At 43.2% G+C, this 21,727-nt stretch overlaps 2 protein-coding genes across 7 annotated transcripts; one reads left to right on the forward strand and one right to left on the reverse strand.

Moving 5' to 3' along the window:
* Nucleotides 1–109: 109 nt before the first annotated feature.
* Nucleotides 110–14,728, forward strand: tnip1 (TNFAIP3 interacting protein 1). 6 transcript variants are annotated; one of them, XM_076041564.1, is made up of 18 exons: nucleotides 110–243; nucleotides 4,982–5,164; nucleotides 5,620–5,763; nucleotides 5,876–5,961; nucleotides 6,043–6,102; nucleotides 6,635–6,844; nucleotides 7,341–7,435; nucleotides 7,824–7,986; nucleotides 8,167–8,259; nucleotides 8,365–8,430; nucleotides 9,400–9,531; nucleotides 10,689–10,817; nucleotides 10,915–11,049; nucleotides 11,132–11,257; nucleotides 11,347–11,430; nucleotides 11,979–12,104; nucleotides 12,385–12,469; nucleotides 13,800–14,728. In XM_076041564.1, the coding sequence occupies exons 2-18, from the start codon at nucleotides 5,017–5,019 to the stop codon at nucleotides 13,943–13,945; spliced, it is 2,028 nt and encodes a 675-aa protein (XP_075897679.1). In that variant the 5' UTR covers nucleotides 110–243; nucleotides 4,982–5,016; the 3' UTR covers nucleotides 13,946–14,728. The 6 variants fall into 6 exon arrangements, with proteins under 6 accessions (XP_075897679.1, XP_075897680.1, XP_075897676.1 ...); XM_076041565.1 differs by lacking the exon at nucleotides 110–243 and adding an exon at nucleotides 3,338–3,361; XM_076041561.1 differs by lacking the exon at nucleotides 110–243 and adding an exon at nucleotides 3,831–3,984.
* Nucleotides 14,729–15,432: 704 nt separating this feature from the next.
* Nucleotides 15,433–18,848, reverse strand: gpx3 (glutathione peroxidase 3). The gene is made up of 5 exons (XM_076041567.1): nucleotides 18,707–18,848; nucleotides 16,848–16,995; nucleotides 16,623–16,740; nucleotides 16,280–16,379; nucleotides 15,433–15,909 (listed from the first exon to the last, which is right to left on the reverse strand). Exons 1-5 carry the CDS (start codon nucleotides 18,797–18,799, stop codon nucleotides 15,688–15,690), a joined length of 681 nt encoding a protein of 226 aa, XP_075897682.1. The 5' UTR covers nucleotides 18,800–18,848; the 3' UTR covers nucleotides 15,433–15,687.
* Nucleotides 18,849–21,727: the final 2,879 nt, after the last annotated feature.

The following is a 21,727-nucleotide window of genomic DNA, read 5'->3' on the forward strand; positions in this document are numbered from 1 at the left end:
CACACACCAGGTTCTGTTCGAGCTCAGCATGCAGTATCAAGCCATGTTACTGGGTTATGGGAATTCCCCCAAGTTCACTGCGAAATTGCTTCCCCCAGTATTCGCCAGTTTCCTTAAAAAGTGCCTCTGCAGTTGCAGTCGTGCAGCTAAGTTGTGTACCAAACTGTTAACATTGCAGCACATTAGGAACATAGTTCATTGGACTTGTCGGCGTCATTTGTGGCATTGCCTTCTTTGCTCAGGGTAAGTAAAATCTTTTTATGCCCTTGCTGAAATGAGTGGTGTGGTCCTCTGTTTAGAACGTTGAGTAATAGGCCAAACTGACACTGCAGATTTTCCTCCCTTTAACTAGTGAAACGTAACAGAATTGTTGATTTATAGAGTTGTGGTGTACAGAGCAGATACTGTAATGTAGAAACTACTTAAATGCTTGACAACAACCGTGCTTGTTTTTATGTCAAATGTAATCAATGATTTACAGTTACTTTTAATTCTGCTACCTGTCATGACTTAACAAGAGGCCTTTCGTCATGCAAAAGGCAAGAAAACACATTTAAAAGTGCTTATTTTTCTTTATATATATATATGTGTGTGTGTGTTATCAAAATTATAATAAACAATTAATCATATAGATTTAATTTGTAGATATTAAACAGATCTATTACAAATATTATAATTATACATACTTAAAAAGTATGTGGAGCTGTCAAGGGGTTAACATGTACTGTTGTACACTAATAGAGGCGAGGCTTCTCCTGGCTTAAGGCTTTAAGAGGATGGCTAAAATTCACCAGTCAGTGAACAAAGGGATGCTTTGTTAAAAAAAAAAAAAAAAAAAAAAAAAAAAAAGAGGCCCGCAGCAAATGTTTATCAGCTGCTGATTTCTGCCTCAAGAAATTTGTAGAGAGGATTCTTTGTGTCTCAACTGTCTGGTTTTGTGCATTCAGGGCATTGCTTAAAAAAAAGGGAGGCAAAGACAGTGGTGGGTATGAAGAGAACAAAAGACAGACCACTTGCTACACCTAGAGAAGAGAATAAGGCCAGATTCAGTGTGCCCTTGGAAGTCCAAGATAAAAACAAAACAAAACAAAAAATATTCACTATCAACAGGGTCAAGGTCTAGATGGTAGCGATGTCTGATTTTCAACTCTATGATGGCATTTTACTTTGGACAAACAACATCTGGCTCTGCTGGTCCCCTGTTGCGTTTCTGCTCCCCACACACAGACTGACACCCATGCTGGCAGATGACATGGATACTCTTGCTATACTATACGGGTATCTTACTTGCGGGGGGTTGGGGAGGACCACACATGTGGTTGAAAGCCCTGCCGTCTGTATAGTCTGTCAAATTTCCCGGATTGTCCTCATCACACGAAAGCGGTCAACCTGTGTGTGTGACTGGGACCAGAACTGAAACCAAATGTGGAGCCAGGGTCAATCAGTGAGCAGCGGCAACATTTTGCTAAAAGACAGCGGGGCACGACACGACACTGAGTGGATTCACGCAGGAAATGATCTTTCCTGCATAAAAAAATGTCGGGAACATCAGGAAATGTTTGAGCAGGGCGAGTCTCTCTCAAACTTTGGGGGGAACAGAGGAAGTTACCCCATGTTGGGGCTCCACGCCATGTATGGAAATGTTTTGACCTTGTTGCTGTTTGCTGGGTCCCTCCTATCAACAGAAGGGATGATGTCCATCCATAAATTCTAGCTGCTGAGTGCATCTCTTCATTTTTTTTCAGGCAATGGATAGAACCTGACAGTAAATGTAAGGAATCAGAGTTTGACCATAAACCTAAAGTGCACTCTGCAGCAGTGTGAGCTATACTCTCCATCATGAGAAGCAGCCTGCATTAGCACCTAGAGATGCTTACTTAACAAGAAAAGATGTTACATGAGGTGATGGCTTTCCTTAAGGAAAAAAAGAGACAGCTTTGTACGTAACCCTGCAGACTGAATGACAACCCATCTATTTAATTCTGTTTGCAGCAATTCCCGTGTTGCAAATGTACAGCTACGTCTCGCCACTTCCTGTTTTCGTTGGTCTTCAATCGGCGTCAGGAGAACAACTGGTCCTCCCACAGTACGTTAAAGTACTGGCTGATAAATTTAGAAGTACCCACCTTCAGAGTTAGGTGTTGCTCGGTGATTTTGATTTCAGCCGCAATGGAAAATAAATAAATAAACACACAAAAACAACGACATATCGTGTTGAGAGAATATCCTGTTGTTGCTGCACCTGCTCTTAAATTTATCTCAGGAGGTTGACTAGAACATGCAAAGTGGAGGGATTTTTTTTTTTTTTTTTTTTTGATTACGTACATGTGCGCTATTACCCATGTGGTCTAAACTGTTATTGATGATTGTTTTCCTGGGGGGAGGGGAGGGGGTTTACCAGAAGCATGTGACTCTTTGAAAAACTCATGACCATCCATTACAGAAAGATATTAATTGTAGTTTAGGGAAGCTGTGATTATCTCGACCACGGATCAACAAACCAAGCAGACCAAGTCGTCGATCTGTCTGTTGAGGAGCTCAAGTCTAAAATTTTAAAGACTAATCAGAATTACACTATAAATAATGCTACTGATATTAAGATTTAATGATATTATTATGGTGATTATATATATGTGTGTATATATACATACATATATATTATTATAAGCAATGTATTATAAATGACTTGCTTGTTAATTTCCACAAGATGTCACTATTTTGCTTTTAAGGACTTATTCTACTAACTGACCGTAATGAAAAGGATCATAAAGTCGACTTTTGCTGCTGCAGTATGTAACGCTTTGCACGTTAATCTACTGACATAAGCTTCTTCTTTAAAAAAAAACACAAAAAAAACAACAACATAATTTGACATAAGTGAGTCTGGGACTCAAATGACAACACTAATAATACAAGTAATAATAATAATAATAATAATAATAATAATAATAATAATAATAATAATAATACAGACAACATAGACATATTTTATAAGCAAAACGTTCAGCCTTTAAAAATACATTGTTTATCAAAAGAAGTTTCTAAAACTCCGCCGTTTGATATCTAGGACAATATATGAATTGTTTTAAGACTCATTTATATACATGAACCTTAACCATTGTACTGTCAAATTATCAAAGAAATTCTAAGAATTATTATTATAAGAGTCTTTAATGCTGCTATGAAGTTCAATGTTAAGTATCGTCTTTGAAAATAAAAGAATTGCATGGAGCAAATGCACATCATCTGTATAAGAGACGCTACAAACAATTCATAATTTGTGATAACTAGACTCATAACACGAAGACTGTACTTTGAGCTTCCGTAGGAAACCTCTCAACTCTCTGCTATTGCATACCAGGTATAACTTTGACTTGTTCTCACAGTTTAGTGGAAAATAAGTTTGTGTTGCAATCAAAGAAAACCCCCGCCAGCCCCTTCTGTGAAATTATGAATGAGTGTAAAATGTCATTTAGTGAAAGTGCTTCACTTTGTCGTCACATAACCAACGACACTTGCGCAAGTTTAGAAATAGAATTCTATGTATGTTCTATTTGTGTTCGTATTTGTGTTCGCAGATAAAATTACATTTGTTTCCATCCCGAGTATACCGAGATAAAAAAAAATAAAAATAAATAAAAATAAAAAAAATTCAACATAGAATCCCCCTCTCCTGTTCATGTTCAGGCCTCCATCGAGTCAACACGAGTGACGATTTCGGTAAATTCTGTACCGTGAAACAAGAGCACGCAAAAAATATCTTCCAGTGTTTACATCACGGCCGGCGGTCCCCGTTGGTGGGCCGCCGCCGGCGAGCGCCGCTCTGATTGGCCGGCGAGCTGTCAATCAGCGCTGTTTACATCAAACGTTGCGAGGTGGAATTTCCCAGGTTACAGCACATTCACGGGTTACTGCCGTAGACCAGCAGACTACTTCCGCAATCGACAGAGAGGGAGAGACGAAAAGGCCACTGCCAGCTGAGAGGTATTTAGACAATAGGCAACTCGTTTGTTCGCTGCTTTGTCACGTAACTCCGCTTTGTCGACCGAGGCGCCGCGTTCGTAGAACTACGCATAGCGACGCTAAACGTAGAAAAGCAGCCGCCTCTTTGAGACTGTCAGCTAGCCGACGGCTAGCGAGGCTGTGTTGCTAGCAATTTGCATGACAACAGCGAAAACTAATATTAGCCTTCCTCAGCCAATCCAGCTAGCTATCATCAAGCGAGATAGTGCCGTGTTCGACCCGCGTCCACACTCTCAGGTGTCAGTGAGGTGGATTAGATGGGCATTTTGTCATATTCCGCTCTGCCTTTGTCCTCTTATACGCGGGTGTGAAACGCTGTAGTTGTCATATTTCATCCACCACCAAAACGTTAGCACGCTCTTGCCATACAGTGTGTTTCGGTGAGGCAGGGCTGCTATATTGTTGGTTCTTTTGTCCTCACTGAGCTGTCGGCAGCTCTTTATTTTTAAACAGCGGGCGTCACAGATGTTTCCAGCGCTCGAGCTGTCGTAAAGTCCGAACACAGTGAGGAGTTGAGGTGACTCCTCTGTCCGGGAGCTGTTCACTTTGTGTGAATCTAAGGTGCGGATCTTTTGGGGGATTTTTTTATTTATTTTCTATTTTATAAATAATCGTAGCCCCCTCCCGCCCCCGCTGATGATGTGCTCCCAGTTGTCCAGCCCTTCCTTTGCATAAATAGCCCTGTGTTGACGCTTCATCCCTGACATGTCTGTGCTCTCTGTACTGTACCTTACACTTTCATTATGCCTGAGCTTCGTACTTAATTTAGATTTCAGAACTGGTAAAGCCTGTTTCACTTCTGTTCTCTTTTCGGTAAGGGGCAGAGGCCATTCTACCGTCTAGTTGTTATATGATTTGGTCTTTACAATCACTACCTCTTGTTTCCTGTAAAGGTAAGTCGCTGTGACTGAAAGGATGTAAGTAATCATGTTTTTTTTTTGTGTGTGTGTGCCCCTAGTTCAGAGGACCATGTCTAGGAAGTGACTGACAACGATGGATGGCAAGGGCCCATACCGCATCTATGATCCAGGTGGGAGTGAGGTCAGGGCCCGGGAGGAGGCCGGAGGGGGGAGCAGCTATCGACAGCTGCTGGAGGAGAACAGCATACTGAGGGAGCGCATGAAGGGACTCAAGAGCTTAGGTACGTCCCCAGAGACTCCACCTCAAGGTTGTGGATGCACATCTGAGAGTTTACGCCTGTTAAGACACAACTGTTTTAACAAAAGATGTCCTTCAATCCGTTTTATTCATCAGAGTTTTTAAGTGTTTGAATTTGTAGACGCAAAATGTTTGACAAATTTGTATTTTGTTAAATTTTTGCAGCCATATTTGGTCTGTATTAGTTTTATAATAGCTGCATTTTAAAAATAGGAAAGCCTGCGGGGGAAACTCCACTCCCGCACAAATGGGACGTCTTGTCAAACCTGATGGTCCTCAGTTGAAAAAACAAAAGCTTGCATGCCACTTGTATGAATAGCGCAATTGCTCCTTTAGTGACTCATCAAAAAGAATGCCGCTCTCACATACTTTCTCATGATACTGCACTTGATGACTGTTCTGGCTGTGTCACACGCGGAGTCTGTCTGAACCCTGTAGGTGATTTGCTTGAGGAGTCTCAGTCCGAGGCGTCGCGGCTTCGGCAGCGGGTGGAGGAGCTCGTGAGGGACAACGAGGCCCTGAAGTCCACCAGCTTCGCGGCCAGCCTGTGTGCGGGAGGACCCGTTCAGACAGAGACTCAAAGTAGGTCAAACAGACTCGACGTCACCCCCCACGCCTCCTCATCTCTGTGGACATTATGCTGTTTTCATCCACGTGCGACACCGCTTAATGAAACTCGTGTGATTGGTTTCAGGTAAGCCCTGTTTATACCCCACCGCAGAACAGGAGGAGGAACAGACGAGCTGTGTAGGGAAGACCCTCCAACCTGAGAAAGCCAGTGTAAGCCATGAGTACGGATCTCTGGAATTTGCCAGCTGTTGAAGGGGGATGATGCACTCTGACACTGTACTGTATTTCCAGGAGGCCTCGTCGGAGCTTGAAGTTGCGAATATCGATGGGAAGACTGCAGATGCCTTGACTGTATGTACTTGACTGCTTGTGTTAGAATTTTAATTTATAGTCCCTAATTTTACTGGGCTGTATTTCACCTCTCACTAGCCATATAGGCTGGGGATCTTGTAATGTCAATATTGGGAACTGGTTCATAGAGAGGTGACTCACCAACAAACTCAATACTGGTAGATCCACCCTGAGTCAGCTAAGGGAAAGTCCAGGATTGTTATGGACTAGAATTACACAGCTGATTCATCCATGCACTACATCCTTGAGGATTTGTTAATAGGACACTATACCCCAAACTCCTGAACACTCATTCTCTCACTGACATGTGAGTGGAGGTATTTAGAGTAAATGTTTAGCTTGTGGTGCTTACGCGAAAAACCCAACAGGACAAACGAGTTGTTCTTTTTCCCGTCAGCCCGTCACAAAATGTGACGGGCTGACAGGCGGCTTCATAATTAGCTCTTGTGTCGCGTGCATACCTATGCATCCGTGTGACTGTAAACTTGAGTGCTGGGTCGGAGTGTGACTTGACGTGCACGTGCATCTCTAGGCCGCATCGGCAGCAGCAGTCGTCCCCCTCCAGCCGCAGGAAAACATCGAGCTGGCGAGCCAGCTGAAAAGACTGGAGAGTTCGTTCAGCATTTTCGCCGAGGAGTCCAACCCCAACCAACTGTTGGCCCACCTCGGCCGCATGGCTGTCGAGTTCCACCATCTGTCCTCCAAGGTCCAAAAGAATGAACAGAGGACTTCGCTTTTACAGGTGGGGGGTGGGGGTGGGGCGTTCTGTGTACTTTTAAAAAGCTAATAGAATATAGCTCCCTGTCTTTTTATACTGCTTGATGGAATAATATATTAGGCTTTGTCACAGATATTGTTTGTTTTCATACAACAAACTGACTTTGTTTTATTGTTTCTCTTTTGCACATCTAAGTTAGACCACAAAGTGTTTTGGCTAGCAGCTATAAGTTTAGAATTTGGGATATGCAAGGTGCCAAAATGATGTCTGCTGAAATTTGCGTTGTTTTTTTCCAAAGTTGGGTTCCATTCTCTCCGTTATTGTTTCTAGGAAATCTAGGATCACGTGTGTGACTTTATTTTGGCACAAAGTGGAAAACATCAACAGTTAAATGATTAAAAAAATAAATAAATAAACAGACTGCAATTATATGTAATCGGAGAATTGTGACACATTTTTGGTTTATTTAAGTTTTTCCCAACTTGTTTAACCTTTGCCATTATTTATTTATGCTGAACAGACTCTTTGTGAGCAGCTCAGACAGGAGAACAACGAGCTCCGAAAGAAAATGGAAGAGGATCACCACACCAGAAATCGAGACCTGGAACAGCTGAGGTGCTTTTTGCCTCCGCTGGGTTTTTCCTCCACTGGAGCAGAAGTGTAGTCAGTGAGGTTACCGAGAATAAAGTGTGATTATCAGCATATGTCAAGCTAAATCAAATATCTCTCCTATATTTTGTGTTTTAATTGCCAATCGTGTCTTGTAAAATGAACAAGTAATATCCTGTCACTGCTTATTTGGACAATTTGTTGTTGTAGATACTGTGTTTACTTTTACTTTTTCTTAAGAAAAAAGGAAATATGGGGATTATTCACAAACCCCCCCCGGGTTTTGTAGGGTCTTCCCAAAGGATGTCTGGTAGCTACAGCCAGTGCGGAAAAAAACATTGGAATGGATGCGTGACCTAAACGCTTTCGTTTTCCTTTTTCTTGATGGTTGCAGATTGGAGAATCAGAAACTTAAGGAACTGGTGACGGGGGGAGCGTCAGTGGCAGGACCATCTGCAGCGCAGTCGGACACTGAAGCTGCCGAAGCCAAAGAGGAGCCTGTGAAGGAGGAGGCCGCCGCCGTCAGACCCAAGATGGAGGTCAACACGCCACAGAAGGTAGATAGTTCATATCTCAACTTCAAATGTAAGGAAAAAAAAAAGAAGCTAAAATGCTCTTTACAAATGGCTCCAATAATAAAGGCTTTTACTTTCAATGAGTAAAGTAATTCCTCCTGATGGGGCTTCAGACAAAAGCAGGTGTGTTGAGGATTAGGGAATGTTTTGTGTTGCCCTCAGACTGGAAAAGCAGCAGAGAAAACCCCGGCCAAACCTTGTGATGTGGAGGTGTATGAAAAGAAGATCAAGCTTTTGGAGAAGCAGAGAAAGGATGTGAGTCTTTTCTGCTGGTACTGTTCATTCTCTTTTGCCATAGGGGAAAGTCTCAGCATTGTTTTAGTTTTTTTTTTCTTCTTAACTTTGTGACACTGATTACAGGTACTGGAGGTGAATAAGCAGTGGGACATTCAGTGGAACTCCATGAAGTCACAGTTCGAACAGAAGGTACAGTAATGACTTAAAAGCGTCTGGGTGGGTGTGGGAAGACAGTGCTGTGTGTTCTGAGTACCAAAGGAAAACTAGTACTTGTTTCTTCAGAATAACTATTGCTATTTGTCATGTTGAAGCTCAGATACTTTTAGTTTCATACACTAAAGCAGAACAGCCCCATACAGCCTTGCATTGTTAGCTCATGGTTATTTTTTTAATTCAAGCTTTTTCTTTGCGCCAAGGTTCCTCTAACAAAGCACTGACAAATCATAATGTCAAATTTAGTGGGAATGCAATTTGATGGAACAGATGAAAACTGAAGAAATTGATGAAAATGATGAAATTTTCCCAAAAGATTGAATACGAATTTAAGTGGCCTGAGAACTTTGATGCATGACACCTTTAGTGTTTCTTTTAAGCATAAAGATTGTAAATAAAATATTAAGATTGTAAATAAAAATGTGCGCAAGGGTTCTCAGATGCGCGCGTACAATGGAAAAAAAAAAGTGCTATCTTGCAATAGCTCGCTATCTGAGAGAATATTTAACCACAAGATCTGTCACGCCTTGGTGAAAATTCCCCTCACCTCCCTGGTACCCGCTGGCTTCCTGCTGTGGTGCAGTTAGAGGGCAGCAGGAAGACACCCATGTACACAAAACGCGCGCGCACGCACGTACGCTCGCACACACACGCAAACACCTCAGCACACCCACAGCCAAAAACGAATCTGCCTCGACGATCTGCAGAGACACCATGCAAACCTTGGGTTTGAACCGCAGAACCCCAGATATATCCATTTGCGTCACTCGCTTCGTTCATATTTTTCACAAAAACACAAGTGCGAATGTTTGTCGCACGGCTCGGTGTTGCTTATGACTTGATAACGCGACTTTCGCATACGACACACGCTTTGTTTTTGTCGACGTCTGCGCACAAGTGCTCTACTTTACAGGTTGGGCTTCCACTTTGTTTTTTTTCTGTCAGATCACAGACCTCAGACAGCGGCTGGCTGAGTCCCAGAAAACTGTGCTGGAGCTCGAGGCGGAGCGCGAACAGCGGCAACGTGACTATGACAAGAAGCTGCTGCTGGCCAAGTCCAAAATTGAAAATGTGCAGGTGAGAACGCCGTGGCACAAACCTTGTGAGGCTTCAGGCGGCTGCTTGAGCAAATTCCAACTTCATTAAAAAAAAAAAAAGCTATGAGGGGAAAATCTAGAGTGGCCAGTGTCGATGCTAGCATGTCAGTAGAGTTACTTTTAAAAACCTTTTGGGGCAAAACGTCTCGAGAACATCACTGTTTTTTGTTTGTTTTTTTCTTCATCCGTACAACTGTGTGTTCTTGGTTTAAACTGGACCTGTGATGTGACAAGAAGCAGGTGGCTGAAACTAAAGATAAACACTCTGAATCATTTTTAGAAGTTCTTCACATTAAAACAAAGCAATCTGTCCAAGCATTAAACCTACATACCATCCTCTATATGAGGAGAAAAAGCAGGGAAAAAAAATAGTCATCTCTAAATATGTGGGTGCACATTGTAAACTGCGCGAACAGATTAGTATTCTATTTTTTCTGTTTTAGTAAACACAGTGCACATTTGATGCTCATGAAACCCACCTGTGGGAGGGGATTTCTTACCCAGTGGGTGCACATTTTCTACTGTCATTACCCGATCTGCCCCCGCTGCTGCCCAACTGCAAAGGTCCAGTCAGCAAGGGAAGGATGTGCAATAACGAAAGGAAGAAAAGCGTTTTGCGAGATGTTGCCAGCAAGTTTGTTCTTTTTCTGTAGATGATCGTGGCTGAGTTGCTTAAGATGAAGTCCAACAAATGTACAGAGTGGAGAGCTTCTGGGGAAAAGAGAAAAATACGGCTTTCAAAAAGCTTTTAGTCGTTGTGCATCAGTCGCCAGTGTTAATTAATAAAAACATTTAATTAAAATATAAGTTGCAAATTTTATTTGTTGTATTTGTTATATCTGTGAGTGACATTAGGCTATAGAGGCAATTACAATACCTTTTATTGTGTATATTGTTTTCATGTTTAAATACACAATTATATTGTGTATTAAGACAGCTGGATGTAGTCTGAAATTGTTTTTGACTGGACTATTTACACTATGTTGATGTTTCATGTATGTTTATACTTCACTTCTATTGTCACAATGTTTTAAAGGCATTGCAAAGAATAATGGTGGTTTCTTAGTCATTGCTAGTCTCGGTCTCAGTCTTTATTGTTTGCCTTGGGTGTTGATGTGCTGGCTGTGTATGATGCAGGGGGAGAAAGAGTGCCTCAACTCCGAGACCACCGAGCTGAAGCAGAAGATTCGCTACCTGCAGGATCAGCTGCTGCCCCTCAGTAAACAGAGGGAGTACCAGGAGAAGGAGATCCAGCGCCTCAACAGGGTGAGAGTGGGCCTGACGACGGACGAGACGGTGGAAGGCGAATCACCGAGACGCGTCTCAACTGTCTTAACGCTCGACTTTGTCCCTCCCACTGCAGGCTCTAGAGGAAGCCTTAAACTTGCATTCGCCTTCGTCCTCGCAACAACCACCTGGCCAGGCCAACTTCGCCGACGCCGCCAATAACCTGAAGAAGCAGGAGCTCCTCACTCAAATCGCTGTCTTAAAGGAGCAGGTCGGAGACACTGGCGAATGTCCGTACTCTTCTGTTAGAAATCTTCCTTTTTTTCTGAACTCTGTTTTGTTTTTCACACCAGGTGAAGATCTTTGAAGAGGACTTCAGGAAAGAGAGGAGCGATCGGGAGCGGATGAACGAGGAAAAAGAAGACTTGAGGCGGCAAGTCGAGAGACTCCAGGGTCAGATTACTAATTTGACCAATCAGGTAACATACGATCACGTTTCCTGCAAGAAATCAGTCTGGTTCTTATTGTTTATGTTCCCGAATAATCAACTGTTGCCCTCGCTCCTCAGCTTCATCAAGCACAGAACGAATGCCAGAGGGAACGCACAGAGCGATGCAAGCTGGAGAGACTGCAGATGCAGCATCACAAACAGGTACCGGCTCCACCTCTGGTCCGAGTGCCGCACAGCTGCAAGACATTTCGAACCAAGCTGTGTCATCGCAGCTGCGACGGTTCACACCAATAAGTGGTGAGGCTCCAAAGGTTCCCGCCTAGCACTCCCAAGAGCAGAGGAGTCGAGGTAAAACCTAGTTGATGAGCGCCCCCTTGTGGCCGAGTGCAGCCACAACGTGATGTTCACAGCAGCTGAGTTTGCTCTGAAGTAAATCGATAAACCGGGATGAGAGCCCTGTCCGGCCAGGTCGGCTCGCCAGTGCAGTTTAACCCCAGGGTTGAACGTTGGCACTGGGTGAGTGGGAGGCAGCTGCAGTGGGGGGGGGGCAAAGGTCGCTAGGGGCCCGTTTCCTCGTTGAGCTACAGGAGCCGTGCACTGATTTTAAGGCGGGAGGGGGAGTGGGGGGTCACGTTAGTACGTGTGATCCCGCGTTAAGGGGGCAGCAGCGAGAGAGATGCACGTCTGAGCCCGCGTCCGGCTCAGTGAACGGCCCGCTGAGCCCCCCCTACTTTGGTCCCTTTGTGCAGGTGGGACCGCAGGGCCTTGAGGGCTGGCCCATTCACTTCCCTCCCCGGATGCCCAATGCAGCAGGCGCCACAGCCGCAGCCGCCGCAGCGCCGCCCCCCATAAGAGACTTCCAGCCTGTCACCCCGGTAAGGGTCCGCTAAGGTCCCTCTGTCTCTGGAGTGGCTCTGCTTCTGCTCTGAGCAAACAAACAAGGCTCTTTTTTCCCTCTCTGACTTCCTCTCCCCTCATCTTTTCCCACAAAAAAAAACAAACGCAAAAACAAAGAAAAAAACTGGCTGAGTTTAAATTAGGCACGCTCATTTTTGAATGCAGACCATTTCGCTCTGGCAAACACTGAGGGCTGCTGGCTGTGATGAGTGCTCATAGTTGGAGAGGTGAGCTGAGGTTGTGTGTTCTCTCCGCCAGGGTTTTCCATGGCAGTCGTCGTTTCCACAGCCCAGGGGGGCCCGAGCGGTGGGAGAGAGCTCCAGGCCCCCGCCAGAGAACGCAGGTACGACACACGCAGTCCTGGCATTCGCTTTATTCCAGTTTTCCTTTCAGGCTATGGTCTTTACATGCACACATAGATTAAATATTAAATTTATATGCATTTGTGCAGGGGAAAAGAACCTAGTATCCCAGTTTCTGGTCACGGCATATTAATCGCACAGGTGTTTGCGATGACTTATAGCACACTAGGCACAATTAAGCGGCCACACTGCATTGCAAACACGGTTGATCCACCTCATACCGAGCAACAGAGGCAAGAGAATCTGTGAGCACAGACTTAAAAAGGTCAACAGTTTGATGTTTTCTCTGGGCCAAGCTCCCAGCTTTGCGCTTTCCATGAGCACCATTATTTGCATTATTACTTCCAGTAGCGTGTTGGTTTTACTGATGCCTTCACTTGACTTGAGGATGTTGGCAACTGTCAGTATCCGGGGGAAAGCCTTACTCATCCTGCTGTCTTTTTGTTTTGCATTTTAATAGGAATGATCTGTTGCTCTGGATCTCAGTGCGGTTTACGTACATTTTTGCTGTATTTGTTCTTTTTCCCCCCATGACAGTTGTGGGCAAGTTGTAGCAGTTTATAATTTTAGTTCTATCAAGTTTTAGAGGTTTTGATTTATTCACCACTGTTTTTGTCTGGGGTGCCAGGCAGGTTGTACCTGGCAAATATTTGTTTTCTATTAGTTCTGTTAGCCTTGGTTGGTGTTTAAATGATAATGGAAAAAAAACTTAATATACAAATCACAAAACCCCACAAAGGATGATGAGTATAAAACTTATCAACCAAGATTAAAAATGAATGAAAACCAACACATTTCTTTGACTCTTCAAGATCTATCTATCTATCTATCTATCTATCTATCTATCTATCTATCTATCTATCTATCTATCTATCTATCTATCTATCTATCTATCTATCTACCTATCTATCTATCTATCTATCTACTTATACTTCCATCAGGCTTCAATCTTAGAAAACAAAATCCGTCACAAAACACAACCAACAACTTCTCAGTAGTTCCGTTTTCAGTTCAGTTCAGTTTTTTTCAGCGCTCAAAAATGAGAAAAAGTAGTTATTTTTGTAGTCCACAAAAACAATGATGGCGAAATGAAATCAGTTCTGCTTTTCTTTTTTTCCCCCCTTGTTTTTAAGTGACCTTTGTTCAGCACGCAAGTTTTTTAATGTTCAGTTGTTGTCAAACTTCCAACGTTCACATTATTTTTGTAGGCAGTGATTTTATGTTGAGGAACATGGTGTGGGACGTGGGACAGAAAGGAATTCAGCGTGGAAGTTCTGGCAAATGACAATCTCTTTTATTTTCCATCTTTAGATCAGCCTGCAGCCTCGGCAGCGGCAGCGGCAGCTGCAGCGGGGGGAGGAGGAGCGGCCGGCGGAGGTGGCGGCGGAGGGGGAGGAGGTGGTGGAACAGGATTTGGAAAAAGGGAGCGGCAGAATATTGACCCTGGAAAGCACTAAATGCATCACCGTACCCACCTGAAGGAGTCTGGGTAGTAGCATGAAATCAGTTTGTGTTTGAGTTGAAAAGGTGTGATTTGATCTATAATTTTCCTACTGAACTTGTAGATATCCGATTGTAATGTTGTTTATACTTACGTTTTATAAGGCTATTTGTGAACACTTCACTATTCTGAAAATATGTATGTATGTGTATATATTTGCACATATATACATATACATATATAAATGATTTTTGTTTTGTTTTTTATCAGAAGCTGAAGTCATTTGTTAATTGACATTGTTCTTTTTCCAGAAAATACAAAATGTGATCTGCAAATGTAACAAGTTACTTTACTTGTACGGTTGCAGGAAGCCATTCCCCTATACGACTAAACCTACATATACTCATTCCAGCGGCGAATGATTATAGAGTTACATCAGAGCAGAATTTACAATGTGAATGTTGATTGATTTTTGAAGTTTCCTTCGGTTTCATCACTGTTTCCATGAGTGTAAACTGTTGAAAAGTGGTTGTTGAAAAACAAAAATTTGGGGAAATGAATCATACCAAAAACATGATTGTGGTTGATAATTTATTTATAACCTGCTGTTTTTTGATAGTTGCATCGAGTAAGTGTAAATCATTGTCTTTAGTGCTGGTCTATGTTGTTAGTGTAATCCCAATATTGTATTGTAGCTATTGACATTGTATGTTTGTATCAGACACAATGCACATTACATACACAGGCCTTTTTTCCCATGCCAATGGACCTAATCTCATTAAACAACACTTTTACTTGACAGCTGATTTGATCGCTCGCTTTGATACATTCTCACACGTCAAAACGTGCTCCTCGCTAACGCATTGAAAAAGGCAACAGCAGTCGTTGAAGCTTCATCCTGTGATTGCCAGACCTTGGTACTTTCTCAGTTATAGTTATATCCCTATAATTTTCTTTTTTCCACGGCAAAAACAAAACTGAATCCAGCCCACACCCTGTTATAGTCCAGCGACTCCTCCTTGTAAAGAGAGTCCTCTGCCAGGACATCTGGTCCTACTAGGAGTCCAGATTACACACTGTGTTACTGACAAAGTGGACCTGTTAGTGATCACTTATTTTGGTGGGGTTGGAGATGTACCTTATTTTTAAAATTCATTTTTTCGGATGGATGAGCTAAATTTAAAAAAAAACAAACAAAAAAAACATTTAAATGATCAATAGCTGAGAGTGGAGAGGACCTAGTGTACTTTGAAATGACTACCAGATATACCTTTAGGTTGCAGCCTTTTCCTGTACACACAATTTTTGTATTTGACTAGTCTAATAAAATTATTAATGTTTATGTCACCTGGGATTTGTATATAATAGCCTTTTTTTTAAGTTACCGGTAGTTTACCTCTTTTTTTTTTTTTAACAATGACAATAGAGAGCAGCAAGTATCCTTCTGATCCCCCTTTACTCTGACAGTTGTTTCTGGTAAAGAATGAGCCGCACATCGGTAAGTCGTTTTGCATGATTTATTGAAAGTTACATGTGACATAAGTGACATCAGGTTTTGAGGAGAGAAGACAACATGGTGCTGTGGGTTATTCAGGGCAGCCCGAATGCACTGAAGAGCTCCCCTGACACCCAGAATCCAAAGAGGCACCACAGAGTTAACTGTTTTCAAGCCTCTTCTTCATTTAACATGCCACCCTCGTGGGTCAAAAGCTGCTGACTTTATGTTTGTTCGCCATTGGGACGCTGTAACTGTTCAGTCTAATCTGAACTATCATTAGAGGCCAAGCTGCTAAGGTATCTTCTGATGTCAGCTCTGACGGTGGACATGCTGACGCTTGGGTACCACCTCATCACCGGCTTCCCATTTGGCCCCACCAGGAACTTTTCAAAGTTCCACTTGATGTCGTTGACCTTGATCGGCTGCCAGAAAAGTCTGCCGTAGGGGTCGCCGAAGCTATCTCCGACCGGAGGGCAGGAGTTCTGCATGAGAGGGGAAGTCACACACACATCACACTGCTATGGATATTTTGATGATGCTGATGAAGTTATTGAAAGAAGAAGAATTAACAATTCTCTGGGGAGAGATGAGGGATAAGTCTATGCGCAATTTTCTTTTTTACCACACACACACACACACACACACACACACACACACACACACACACACACACACACACACACACACACACACACACACACACACACACACACACACACACACACGCGTAAAGTTCACAGAATCAGAGCGAGTGAAGTCAAGGCGAGACATGCACACACTTATCAGTCTTTTTGCTCTGAGTAGGACTCAATGACATTCCAAAATGCTAAGTCAACCATAGTGTAAGTGTACCTTCAGGAATGTGAAGACCCTCTGCTCCTTCCTGCCATTCACATCAGCCTTTTCAAACAGACAGAAGTTTGGAGAGAATCCATTGCCTGGTCTGACATGCCTGGAACCGAGAGAGAGGGGGGGCTTTATCAGTGGACATGCCTCTGAACACTTAAAGGCCCGGCCAGCTGCCCTGCGCCTGCTTCATGCTGAGCAAATACAGTCTGGCTGTGCTCGGTGGAACCTGAGACAAATTCCTCGCATGCACCAGAGGCCACAGACAGAATCCCAACGCACTGCCACGTGATGCCTTACCTGATCACGCTGAAACCGTGCTGACTGACTGAGGGTAAACATTTCTTACATTAATCCAGGAAGGATTTCATCTCTTGCCCCCGGTTCCTGTTTTCCAAACTGGTTGCAGGGAAAGCCAAAGATGGTGAAGTTGTAAGATCCCAAATCTTCATGTAGTGCATTCAGATCTGATGGAAAGAATGAAAGTGTATTGAGATTTTTTTTAGCAGGGCGGGGGGAGGGGAGGGGGCAGTTATTTTCAATTTTGACCTAATAAAATAAGGTCCATTCTTACCGAGATACTGTTTGGTGTAACCTCAGTATGTGGCGACGTTGACGAAGAGGATGCTCATGCCTTTCAAGTCGCTGAAATTCACATAGCGGCTGCTATTCAGAATCTGCGCACGGAAATCGTAGATGGTGCCATCGACAGACTCATGGCACTGCAAATACATATACAAATACATACAGACAGGAATAGGTTAGCGTTTCAGCTGGCCAGCAGTGGAACACACACACACACACACACACACACACACACACACACACACACACACACACACACACTATATTTACTCATTCGGACACACATCCTGGAACTTATGCAACAAGAAAACCAAAAAAGTATAATTATCCTGACAGGTCCACTTATTTTTATAGCAAATTTTAGAGCAAAAGTTTGTGGTTTTAGTCCTGAGGGCAGCACAAAAACAAACGTTTAATCAAATGATACAATAAGAATTTATAATCATATCATTAACATTATTTTTCTCCTTCTTCTGAGTCAAAATTAAAATAAACATATTTTAAACTTTGCATGATTTTATTTTTTTTACACAAATATTGTTTTACCTGCAGAGGTACCTGTGACCTTTATTTCCTAATAGTAATGTTTATAATCTTTGTTTTGGTCCAGACACTCTGGTGATAGATCTGACATTATCATCTACTTTAATGAAAACGTCTTCATTTTTATCATCTAACAAATTCTGTAATAGAATTTAGATGGCATAATCTGATTTTAAAAAATTATTTTAAGTTGAATAAGCAAATTTGGCAATGGGTACAAAAAAATGCTTTCAAAGTCACTTGTCATTGCTGTGATCATAAGACGAGTCTGTTTGAGCCCCGGACAAAATAATAAAACAAAACGATAAACAAAAAACATAAAGAAAAATAGGAATTTAAGAACCACTTAAAACCTCTGTTTCCCTGCATTGTTAAGCTACAATTTAAAGCTGAGAGTAAATACTGTGGCCAACAGGGGTTGTGGCAGGTTACTGCCAGTTTGCATCCAAACATTTACCCGCAGTCCAGGAATAATAAAGAAACAGAACAGTTTGCTCTATTTGTTAATCCAATGAACCAGTTTGCAGCACTTGTTGGAACCTGCAGTGGCTCCGAATTTGTGGATTTAAGAAAAGTCACTGTGTACTCTTTCATGGCAACGAAAGATTGGCATATGTGCAGAATGCAACTGTGTGCTTTTTGGTTTTTATTTTATTTTTGTTTAAATATCTTTTTTCTTCACTTCTCGTCAAATCCAGTGTATTATTATTATTATTATTATTATTATTATTATTATTATTATTACAAATGCGCGGAATGAGAGACAGCTTGAGAGGGTCGCAGATGAGCAGGTGTTTACTTTTCCTAGACTAATGGCTTTTAGACATGTACTGTGCATCCGGCACAACACAAAGAGACGAGGCGAGGTATTAAGAAGACAAATTTTACAGTTGCCCAGAGACCAAAAGGTCTTTCATTAGCATAACAGACGCGGCCGGAAGGCAAGATCTGGAAAAAGTTCAAAACAACCAAAACGCCCCCCCCAGCACACAAGCGTAAACATTGCGTAATTTACGTCGGATAAATAAAACAGAATGGAAGGGTGTGCGAATGGAATTCCTGCTCATTCTTGGATTAAAAACACAGGTTTGACCAAAAACATTTTGATTTAAACTACGCTTTTACGACCTCCGTGAGCCCCCCCAACCCCCACTCTTCTAATTAAGCCTAATCCGTGGCAGGTGTGACTGACGCGTCATCGGCACCACCTGCTAATTAAAGCGTTATAACTGTCGTTTTAACATGGATATGATAGGACAGACCACACAGAAACGCAGGGAATTGGTTCGCGGATATAAACAGTACCTGTACTTGCGAGTTGCAGGGTCGCAGCAGCAATAACAGCAGGAGCAGCGGCGATAAGGACCGAGGCCCCTTCTTCCCTCCTCCCTCCGCCATCACACCGGACCGACCGCTCGCCGTGTGTCCGTCCGTCCGCTGCGCTCTTCCCCATTTATAACCGTCGCGAGCAGCCGCTTCGGGTGACTCCCACCCGTGACGTCACAGCGCACGGACTTGCTGGCTGGCTTCAGGTGGAAAGTTGGAGGACAGCAACTTTTCTTCGACGGTAACCAGGTAGAGAGACTGTGTTTTCACTAAACTCTCTGACGTATGTCACTCACATAGGTTTTAATCAATCAATCAATCAATCAATCAATCAAGCAATCAAGCAATCAAGCAATCAATCAAGCAATCAATTTTTCATCAAACTAAGACATAAACTAAAATGCAACTGAAAGTGCCTTACAACTGTTAAAATCAATGCAAATAAATATTTTTGTTACAATATATCTATCTGTATTTCCACATAAGAAGAAATGTTTCGTCAATTGTACGCCACTAATGATTTGAATGGGGGATGATGAGAGGGATAGAGAGAGAGAGGAGTAGAGGAGGCAACTGGCAACAATATACAATTGTGTTAAAAGAGAACAAAACAGATCGTAAATATGCATAGCTAATTGTCAGATAGTGCATATATACCCATACAAACATACATGCGAGTTCATACAGTGATGATAATAATAATAGCGATGATAATAATAATAACGTTAATAGTAATAATAATAATAATAATAATAATAATGATGATAGTAATAATAACAATGATAATAATCTACTCATGGATAAATAAGACAATAAGCTATGCAATAGTGTGCAACAGTGTACCCGCGCTTGTGTATACTTGTGTGTGTGTGGGCGTGTGTGCGGGTGTGTCTGTATATTTGCATGTGTGTATACTTGTGTGTGTGTGCATGCTTGCATCTGTGTGTACGTGTGTGTGTGTGTGTGTGTGTGTGTGTGTGTGTGTGTGTGTGTGTGTGTGGATGTGGTGGTGTGTGTACCTGAATGTGGGAGTGGGTGTGTTTAAGTACGTCACTGGAAGTAGGCTGCCAATTAGTGCGGTCTCCGAGGTCGCAACCGCCCCACGCCAGCGACGAGCCGGGGGGGGGGGCCTGCCGCAAAGCCGGCCAGGAAGAGGCCCGGAGCAGCAGGCCCCCGGGCCGCAGGGCACCCGCCCCACGAGGAGCCAGGGCAAGATGACAGGGAGGCAGATACCCCAAGGAGAAGGGACACCACCCAGGGCGGACAGGCAGCAGAGCCTGGCCCCCGGACGGGGGCCCCCCTGGGCAAGCGAGACCAGACTCATCCCCATGACAGGACCCAGCCCCTTCACCCACCGGGAGGATCGGTACCCAAGGCAGGCCCGGGCACCCAGAGGCCCCCCCCCTACGGACCCAGTATGGCGCATCAACAGGCCCCCTCCACCGCCCACACCCCCCAGCCACCCCCACCGCCCCGGGACCCCCCCGCGCCAGGGGACAGCCCCCCCCCGGCCCCCGGGGCCACAGCCGCACCCCCGCCCCCAACGCCGGCAAAGCGGGCCCCCGAGCGAGAGTCCCCCCTGGTTCCCCCTGTGCCCTGTAAAAGAAGAAAATAAATAATTAAAAAGATAAAATTAAATAATTTGAATCTTTTTACCATTAGCTGGGTCCTAATGGAATGACTAGTTTGCCGATGTTCCTTTCTCTATAAAGTTAGCTGTGGTTGGCTTCAACCCCTTTCACAACCAAGAGCGCAAGAACAATCACAGGAAATGGATGACGAATGGATCAGTTGAAACACTGGGAAATAACGTGGCCAACTAAGCATGAGTCTGATTGCAAGGGAAGAGTCAATGACTTGGCTTGGTTGTAAGTGTTGTTGTAGTATCATGAGAATTACAAAAATACTAGCTACTCATGGAAATCAGAATTTCTTTCCGATTTCCATCAGTATACTGACAAGGGCCGACACGACGGGACAGTATGTTTATGTTTGTATTGATTCCAAAATTCAATTCCGAAATGTTGATGACAGACAGAACAGTTCACGGATTTCACCAAATGAAGCCTGTAAGCACAGCAAATACTGATATTGACTGGCCATGCAAGATGCACATGCAAAGTAATACTGCCTTGAACTGGCCCACACTTTAAACTTGGCTCCATTCAAACACGATCATTGTTGTAGATAGGGTGGGGGGGGGGAGTCACCAGCTGGATTTAACTAAGCAAATAGGTAAGAGCAATTTGGATCATTGCTGCATGGGCGTTGGTCGAGTCTAGGTTCAGTAACATTATGTGCCCAAAGGATGAGGTCAGCTAACAACCTCAATTATTATAATACATCCATGACCTCAACATACTGAATGACCGGGTAATTCCATCAATGGAATGTTTTTCTTTCCTGATGCCATGGACATATTCCAAGCTGACAGTGCCTGGACTCATTGAGTTAAAATTGTGGATTACATAATTTTCTTTCTTTCTTTTTTTTGGACTTGCTGGAGAAGGCTTTGCGCAGTGGTCTGACCCTCCCATCATCAAAACAAGATCTTGGTGAAAAATGAATGCAGACACAGGATGGAAATAGATCTTGTGACATTGCAGAAAACAATGCTGCAGCAAATGCTTGTTGTACTCAAAGCCGAAGGCCGTCCCACTAAATACTAAGTGTGTGAACTATTGTTTTTGGCCAGCAGTGTATTTACCTATGCATTCGCCATGTCAATGCACACATGATAGTGTGTTTGTATCACTTTTCTTCAAATGTATTCTATAAGATAGATAGATAGATAGATAGATAGATAGATAGATAGATAGATAGATAGATAGAAACTGGACGTGGCGAGGAAGTTGAACCAGGATAAAATATTCTGGTCCAGAGTGATCTGTAAACAAGAGTTAAAATGTCTTTAAAGTCCTCAGTTTTCCTAGAAAGTAATTGATTTCCTCAGCTGGAATGCAATGCCGGTGAAAAGTTGCTGAAATAACCCATTTGACC

Source organism: Nelusetta ayraudi, unplaced genomic scaffold (assembly GCF_046127955.1).
Source record: "Nelusetta ayraudi isolate G7.1 ecotype Tasmania unplaced genomic scaffold, CSIRO-AGI_Nayr_v1 ptg000068l, whole genome shotgun sequence".
In the NCBI taxonomy this organism is placed as follows: Eukaryota; Metazoa; Chordata; class Actinopteri; order Tetraodontiformes; family Monacanthidae; genus Nelusetta; species Nelusetta ayraudi.

Excerpts from the sequence above, each read along its gene's own strand:
- tnip1 (XM_076041564.1), top strand. The coding sequence starts at position 5,017 with ATGGATGGCAAGGGCCCATACCGCATCTATGATCCAGGTGGGAGTGAG. Across the intron at positions 7,987-8,166 it reads AGGTCAACACGCCACAGAAG|ACTGGAAAAGCAGCAGAGAA; the intron begins GTAGATAGTTCA and ends TGTTGCCCTCAG. Across the intron at positions 8,260-8,364 it reads TGGAGAAGCAGAGAAAGGAT|GTACTGGAGGTGAATAAGCA; the intron begins GTGAGTCTTTTC and ends CACTGATTACAG.